The sequence below is a fragment of the Mycetomoellerius zeteki genome, unplaced genomic scaffold (genome assembly GCF_001594055.1).
Source record: "Mycetomoellerius zeteki isolate Tzet28-1 unplaced genomic scaffold, Tzet1.0 scaffold111, whole genome shotgun sequence".
In the NCBI taxonomy this organism is placed as follows: Eukaryota; Metazoa; Arthropoda; class Insecta; order Hymenoptera; family Formicidae; genus Mycetomoellerius; species Mycetomoellerius zeteki.
This window is the reverse complement of record NW_017256029.1, coordinates 696,711-705,951: the sequence shown is the minus strand read 5'-3', so window position 1 is coordinate 705,951 and position 9,241 is coordinate 696,711. Positions and strand designations below refer to the sequence as shown.

The 9,241-nt window shown below is 33.7% G+C and overlaps 1 protein-coding gene across 1 annotated transcript; it reads right to left on the bottom strand.

The window, feature by feature from the left end:
- Positions 1-1,126: 1,126 nt before the first annotated feature.
- Taz (tafazzin, phospholipid-lysophospholipid transacylase) lies at positions 1,127-8,709 on the bottom strand. Its single transcript, XM_018453768.1, has 5 exons — positions 8,458-8,709; positions 4,510-4,638; positions 2,590-2,833; positions 1,643-1,897; positions 1,127-1,550 (listed from the first exon to the last, which is right to left on the bottom strand). Exons 1-5 carry the CDS (start codon positions 8,570-8,572, stop codon positions 1,511-1,513), a joined length of 783 nt encoding a protein of 260 aa, XP_018309270.1. The 5' UTR covers positions 8,573-8,709; the 3' UTR covers positions 1,127-1,510.
- Between the last annotated feature and the right edge of the window lie 532 nt (positions 8,710-9,241).

The following is a 9,241-nucleotide window of genomic DNA, read 5'->3' as shown; positions in this document are numbered from 1 at the left end:
TTATTTCAGACGCTAGAGAAAAACGATATTTTAATACTTAATAATATATTCAACAAGTATATGATATATACATAAATTTATCACGTTCGAATAGCCTCAAAAATTTTGATAGCAGTCCGTGTGTATAGTATAAAAGTATATGTATTCAACATTGTGTATATACGTACGGGAGCGTACATAGATATGCGATTGTCATAATAACAGCTGTTGTAACAACTTAAATATATCGCAATAAATATTTAAAAAAAATTATCATGCATCATCAACGAACGAATATATTGATTTTTTTTCTTCAGCTATCGAACGAAGTAGTAAAAATTATTTCCTATCCATGCTGCATCTACATCCAATGCTTTTCAAACGAGTTTTTATGCAATTTTAGAATTGCAACATATTACAACTTACGAGTGGTAGGCGAATCTTTTGCGCTATGCATATAACGTTTGTTTGTTTAATTGCAAATATGAATGCCTATTACGAGTCTCCTAACAAAACGAATATAAATTGATGAATTGACACGAATTGGTTTGTAACGAGAACGAGAAACATGTAATTAATCAATAATAGTGTGCGCTTTATTCGCACTAATAATGACACCTTAGATTTTCGAAAATAAAATGATGGATGAGGTACTGGCATAATTTTTTTTACAGTTACGTTATTAGATTTCGGTTGCATTACGTAGTCCCTGCTTGTACTATCAAAACTTTTATTGACAATCGTAAAATCATAATAATAATGTTATAATTATTCATACTATGTACATATGTAATATACAAGAAATCCTACTTTTGCGCGCGAGAAACAGGACATCCTATATATAGATATTTATAAATCTGTATATATTTATAAATCCTGGATATAGATATTATACAAGACGTTACTCATAAAATATATAACTCCTCGAGAATATATTAGGAATATATTAGTAAAATGTATCAAAAGCTCATGCACTCCTCCGCTAGAAATTTCTGATGAAGTTGCAATCAACTTTTTCTTCATTAGAAAATTTGTTCGTCTATTTATAATATAGAAATTAAATATCTATAATGAAACTAATAAAAAGCAAGTAAAATTTATTAATAGCTTATACTTGAAATTAATTAAACAAAAATTAAATCTCGTGAGGATTCCAATAAATCGCTTAAACAGATCTTAATTTCATATTAATAGAAAAATATGTAAAATTGCGGAAGCAAGTGCATAACTTTATAGATGTATTCTATGTAGGCGTATCAAGTGATCTCTCGAAGAGTTACGAGGAATAATTTAAAAGACGATAGAAACGTCGTAGTTCGCAGAATGACTTCTAATACAATTGATACTTACATTACTTAGTATTGTCAAAAATACTACATATTACAATACGAAAGTACGCATTAAAAAGGAAACTAATTTCATACGGATTTATGTTTACATACAAATCTCACTTTTGTTGACATCAATTTCTCTTTATATTTTTGGCAAATTAAGGCTAGACGGAGGGACAACGAAAAAGGGATAATCTTCGTCATAACTTAGCATGAAGCTTTTCTGTTGCTGCTTTCAATCTGAAAATGTTCAAATATTTTTTCACTTTCTTTGTTCCATCAAGCATTATTCAATAGTTCGAAACATTAGACTGATATAATTCTAGCACTACCTGGAAAGCTCTTGCTGAATACGATCAGTTATCGCTTTTCGCGCATCCATCTCACTTGCTTTTGATTCTCGCAATTCGGTCAGCAATCCGCTAAAGTCTATGGGCTCACCGTAATTCATGGTAACTCTTTTTCCTACTTTAAGCATATACGGCGGTTCGTTGGGAAGTACTTCATCCATACCGAGATGACAGATAGGAATTACGATAGGCGTGATGGGTGATTCCAATATTAATCTACCCACGCCCCATTTCAATCTAAACAATATCATTGATTGTATATTTTCGCTGCGTGTGACTATAGTATTATTATTAACACGGAAATAAGAACCTGAGCTGTTTTTATAGCGACAAGAAAATGTGAATTGTAAAATATTGTATTGTATATTATTTAACATGTTTCTTTTTTTTAATAATTACTCTTTACGAATCTTTAAATGTGCAATTCCATCGAAAATGTGCAATAAAAAAAACATTATATTAATTAAAACCTTTATTTTGTTATAAATACTGTCATAATAAGCTATTTATTAACGATATTTGTTCTGTTTAATATTTGTTTGATTTTTACTTACTTTTTTTTTTTTTTAGAAAATTCTGATTAATCCGAGTTCTTTAAACACCAAAATGTAAAAAAAATCAGATGACTACTTCTGGATATTAACTTCTACAAAACGCTCATCTATGCACCACCCTCATTTTTCGTACATATATAGAGCTTTAAAAAGGTAATATTTAATTTAATAATCTACTGTTATCAAAAATAAGTTCAATTTTTATCTTCTGTAGTCGATTTGAAGTTGCAAAAATGTAATTTACAAATTATAAACGTTTTTGCATTTTAATTGCATTAAAATATACACGGCGACGCGACGGAGTAAACTTTATAGACAGTTTGCGTAGATCACGTTATCAGAACAAAAGATTGTAAAAGTAATTCAAGTACGAACCTCATCTCTTCTTTAAGCATATTGACTTTTCCCTCGGGGAAGACATGCACCCACTCGCCAAGGGCCAACCTTTCGATGCAGAAGTCCATGGCTTCCTGATACACGCCGTCTCCTCGGACGATGGGTATGCACTTGCCGAGCATGAAAAAGTAGGAATGCCAGACATTCGTGAAACAAATGTCATGCGCGGCGAGCGACCATCGTACCTTACGTCGGCTAAACGTGTGCCTGGGGTCCAGGGTCGCTAAATGAGTTCAGAGATTTTTCTGTCTTAAATTCTTTCATTCGCGATCGCATATCGGCGTCGTTCTGAGAAAGAAAAACACGTCTCAAAAGAGGGACAAAACGCACATGAGGATGTCGATTACAAAAAACTAACATTTGTCTTAAAAAAAATTTTTTAAATATAGAGAAAAAATTACTTTTAATTATTATCGGCACACATTCTCAAACGTCAGGGACACAATGAAATGAAGAACAAAGATATAAGGAAGAAAGAACGAAGAACGCATAATAAACGGGGGCATCGATAAACGAATGACGCAGATATTCATGCTTACTGTATCTCATTGTTAACTAATGGACGCTTATCGTCATTGTTCTTCATTCACGTTGGATCAATTCTTGTAGTTAATCATCTTATCGTCAGTTAATGATGAATGTCTTGTACCAGGGAGATTAAAATCTTATGTACAATAAGAAGCACAGACAACAGGAACACACTCTAAAAATATAAATCAAGTAAGAAAAGCGTCAAATTACTGTCAAAGTTAGACGTTGAAATAATATTCCTATATGTATTTTAAGTACATTTATCTGAGATATACATATGACTGCGCGTCAATTACTTTCAGACTTGCAACACAATCACATTGAAATAATAATAATAATTTCACAATATAATAATTTCAAATTAAATTTCATCGTCAATTTGATGCCAGCCACTAACATCCCTTTACAGGTTCAAGATGCAATCATTTCAGGTTGATTATGTTGCAAGTCCGAAAGTAATCGGCGCACAGTCATACATCTGAGACAAATGTATTTAAAACCCGATTAGAAATTAAAATAGGGTTCCGATAAGGACCCTATAATGTTTGCCTGATTTAGTTGTCGGGACCCGATACTATTACTTTATCGGGATCAGAGTAAAGAGCACATTGTAGATTAGGCTCTAGATTTTATTTTCTGTTCCTGATGCCTGTGCTTTTTACTGTGCATAAAGTTTAAATCACCGCGATTCAACACTGAAAAAAAAGATGCATCAACAGCATATTAATTAAAACTAATTTTGTTAATTCAATAACATCATTAATACACAAACAAATACGTCATGCCCTTGTTTTAATAAAATTTTACTTGTTTTGTTACTGTTGTTAAATCAACAAGATTATTTTCAATTAAAATAATGTTGTTGAACATAATTTTTTTCCAGTGAAATAATTTCAAAGAAACGAATTTATTGCGCTCCGTTGCACAAACTATCAGTAATTTTACTTGGAAAAAAAAAGATGTTTTTTTCGATTGAAATGGATTTTTATCTGAATCCTCTTTCAACAACCGGTTGGTCCCACATCGTCATGAAGCGCGACAATGTATTTTGTCCTTACGTTTCATTGCGTCCGCGACTCTAACTGCGCGGCCCGGGATCGTAAAGAGTGCCTCGAAGCATGCCGTTTTATTAGGCGAGAGAATGAACGGACCGCCGGCACTATACACCCTGGATGATTCGTATGTTCCGCACACGCGGCATTTTATTTTTCTCAATTTCTCGAGACGATAAATCAGCCGCGCACAACGCAAAGTCTTAGCCCCGCGTGATGCTGAACGCGGTGGAGGGAGGAACTGATGATACGTTATTATACGCAATGCCGAAAGGCATTTAACAAACGACGTAAAGGGGAAAAAAAAGTCTCTTACCCCATATACCCGGATCGTCGAAGCAACTGTGATGATTCGACACGGTAATGAGCGGAACATTTTTCGGCCGGAGGTCTAAGGCGCGCACAATAATGTGCTTGTTGTACACCGTCGTTTTGTTCAGCCATTCTTAAATGCAAAAGAGAGAGAAATTCTTTGTTAGATTATGCCATAGAGAGCGGTATTCGGTGTCGTTGTAAAGTCCGAGATCTCGCGAGAAATGGAGCATCGACTCTTGGATCGTGACTTGATGTAATACGCGAAAGATCATTGGGATATAATCGGTGTTGCGCCCCTGTCAATTTGGAAAATTTAGGAAATCTGACTTTTTCGCTACACATTATATGACCCATTCTCAAAAATACTCCGACTTCTATTGTCTTATGGTCTTATGACATAAGTTGATTCGACGTTATCTGTACACTCTAAAAAATGTCGGTGTCGACTTAATACCCCTGGATTTAATACCCATACGGTGTCTATATAATTCTCTCACCATGTTGGTGTTAAATTAACACCAACACGGTGTGGACTTAAAACCTCTGGTATTTATTATATATCAACACCATCATGATGAGGATTTCACACCATGGGTGTGTAGATTAAAAATCCATGGCGTTAAATGCACATTATGTTAATTTAACATCAACACGGTGAGAGTTATATAGACATCGCATGGTTAAGTTCACAACGCTCTTTTTTTACAGTGTAGTTGCCTGCAATTATCCGTTTTTGTTTACGACAACTTCGAGTTACATAAACACACAGAGGAGGGAGGAAGGGGGAGGGAGAGCGAGACAGAAAGAGAGAGAGAGAGAGAATTAATGACGAATGCTACGATGAAGAATGATAGATAATGCTTTGTTACAGTAAAAAAAAGTATGAGACTTTAGTACTTCACTATTATCGATAAATGCGCTTTTAAATGCGCATTTAGCATTTACAATTTACATTACAGATATTATAGAATCTCAGAAATAGATGAATGGATTTATCGATAGACATGAAATATGAATACCTAAGGTTATATATGGCACACAAAAAACATAAGGCAATAACACACAAGCAATGGGAGAGACCGAGGCTAGTTGATATTGCATTCCGTTTATGTATTTATGACGAAAGAAACAATGGAATTACTGCAATATATTTCTTTTATAACATAGGTATTTTTCCATAAGTTTCATTTAAATCAAACTAGTATTACAATAGAAAAAGAGAAAAATCCGATTTAAAAGGAAGTAAATACATTTGTGAGCATTTTATAATTTCATATTAAGCCCTTCAGCTTGAGAAAACAAATCTAAGTGATGTATTGTTAGTTAAAAAAAGTGTCTCTTAATATACGATATGTTATTTTGAGTAACGATGGTAATCTGTTATAATAAAATGATAAATTTAAAAGTTTATCATAGAGGCAACTTAAAGTGGTACATACTAATTTACACATATATTGGAGCAAGTTGACTACAATGCAGCATGTTCGTATTTCATTTACTGCAAAAAAAATTATAGTATATAGAACCATTGATATAGAACTGATATGAAAATGTAGAGAAAGAATCTTTTTATCATATTAGTATACTTTAATTATAATAATTAATTGTTTAAAAAAATCTAATACCAAAATTGTGAAAACTATGTTAATAAGTTCCGATTTCTCCTAAGCGAATCAGTCAATCACAGTAGAGACGTAAGACAATAACATAAACAGTAGAACATATAAAACGTTAAGTGTTGCTTACTGCTTACGTCTTACTGTTTAAGTTTTTTTATGTGGCATAGCCATTATCCTAAGAAAAATGCACAACAAAATGATCGGCGATTCTCTGCTATTGAAATATACATATATTAAATTGTGATTGTGTAAAGTCGTTGTTGCAAGTCAGGAAACGTAACCAGAGTAACCTTTAGATGATCTACCGTGTATGTAAATTGAAACGCAATTAAATTATACGCAAATGCTAAAATTGCTATAGTATTTGAATTCTAGTAAGTAATGTAGAAAATATGAGAAAAACCACGAAACTTACGCACAAAAAATATTGATAAAAGATATAATGTGATCTCTCTCTCTCTTTTTCTCTCTCTCTCTCTCTCTCTCTCTCTCTCTCTCTCTCTCTCTCTCTCTCAGAATTGAATGGCGTGTAAAAATATTATCAATAAATAAGTTTATTTGTATTGATATCAGAAAAGAAAAAAATTCAGAAATAAGCTTAGTTTTATTTATTCTAATAAAACTAAAAATTTGTATAAATAATTTTTTGTTTATATTCATTCTCACTGATCGTAATTTTTTATAGAATTATTACTAATTAATTTATTGTATATTATCATATTGCAACTTGATTAAAAATATGTAATTTAATATATAATTGTAGTTTAATATACAATATATGTAATTAAAAATTTTTTCTCCCTATATCTTATTTTAGTCAAATACAACAAAATGTATTTCTGAAATTTTGTCAATTATGTTCAATTTTTCTACTCAATCATTTAACATTTCCAAGTGCAAATGTTTGATTTTAAAACTTATATGTATATCACAGTAAAAAGTGTACTTGTGTTAAAACCGATTCTTGTTAAAATTTTATTGTTGAATTTTTAACATATCTAGAATGTTAATTTAACATAATGTGATTATATTACTCAAATTTTTTGTGTTAAATTGATGTTTAACATTACTTGATATTAAAAACATACAAATTAAAATTACAAATAATACAAATGTAATAAAATTTTAAAATGCTAATTCTGAAACGAATGAATAAAAGATGGACGTACACGTTTGACATATTAATATATTAACATAATTTTTAACATATTATAAATGTCAATTTTACTGACAAAAACATGCTTCCATAACTTATTTTCAAAGTGTCATATTTTTGTGTTAATTTCTACATAATATTTGTGTTATATTCTAATATATAGCCTTCTTTTCAATTCAACTTCTTACACGGTTCATCTTTCTTTTTTTTCACGTTAGAGAAAAAAAGAGAAAAAATGAACTGTACAAACAAATTCAAGTATAAAAAGAATAGGCTTATATTAATCTTGTATTAAATTAACACAAAAATTTGAATGGATCGTTTGGGACACGTAAAATTTTTTAAATTTAACACAAATTTTCCAACCGTTTATATTTGTTTTAAATATTTCAATACATATTAAAATATTGTTTTCATGTAAATGCATTGTTTCCTAAAATTTATAGAAATCAATGAATTGTCACACGATGCGCGTGTTAATTCCAAGATAATTCAAAAAGCACTAAGGCTGTCTTATTTTCAGAACTCTACTTGTTACGACATTACACACATACATTCTCTATGTATCATAGAGAATGTATGAGACACGATCTATTCAACAATATCCACTATAATTGATGATACAATAAGACTTTGATCTCTTTTTTCCTCTCTTTCTCTCTCTCTCTCTCTCTCCAGTAAAATAGTATTAACAGATAAGGTTTATTTCTACCATCTCATATATCGCAATCCACGTAATTGTATCACACGCGCGATCGTATACTCCGCAGATGCACTGACAATTTTTTTTCCACAACAACGTCGACGTTTCTGCGCAACCTTCATTATCCACGATGTGGTATACGTGCCGTGATGGTAAACGATCATGCTCCGATATTTCCGCGCAACAACGACCATCATCGTCGATGTCAATCGCGACGAGATGCCGTATTGGGTGTTGTCTGCTTTTTATTTAACCTTCATGCACATCGCCGCGACCGAGCAATGGCAATGGCTCTCATATGCGAAACGCACGAGGAAATTCGCTCGCATACCACCTACCTACCAGCCTAACGTTGCACGGAATCGACTCGGAATTGCTCAGCGAACCGTATCGTTCGAGCGATCCATTTTTCGGGCCATTGGGTTGATAAATTCCACGCGTGGGCCGGCACGCGGGACAACGTGCTCTTACCTATGATGATTTTCGAAAAAATGCCCACCGCCGCGAAGGTTATGCTGCTCGCGATGTTCCACAGTCGGGACGGGTTCCGTAGTTTCGGTATGATCCACTTAATATCGTATACCATCGCGTCGACGGCCACCACCGTGCCCGACGACTAACAAGAGCGGACGGCGGCGCGGCGATTATCTCAACGATCGGGAAACGACTTCCCCGTGATACACCGTCCGGTCTTTCGTAACGCGCGGCAGCCATCTTCCTGGCGAGTCCACGCGCCATGTTTCGCTACGCGGTCACGTGGCCGCGCGAGCGTAACCGAGCGACACCGACGGCAACCGATTGCGACCGAGTGGCCGGAGTGACGAGTGTTGAGCCGCGCAACGCAGCGCCGCGTGATCCGCGAAATTGGATTTAGGTTCGCTTCCGCTCGCGCGATCATAATTATACAGAGTGCCGCGTTAAATTTAGGATTTATGCCGACCTTTCCCTTCCGTTTGACGCCATCTTCTCACCTGTACACCGCATACAATTAGTGATAATGCGACTTGCGCACATATAGGACACACACACACACACACACACACACACAGTGCGATTAGATTAATTACGAGTTTCAGGGAATGGAAAGTTACTTTTTAAAAGTAACAAGTTACGCAGAGTTACTCGTTATTGATTTTTAAAAGAAACTCGTTACTTGAAAAATTTTCCGTACTTAAAATCAGTCTAAAAAATGTACTTTTGCAACATTTTTGTTTAAATGTTAATAAAAGCAATATACAACAATGATACTAGCTTT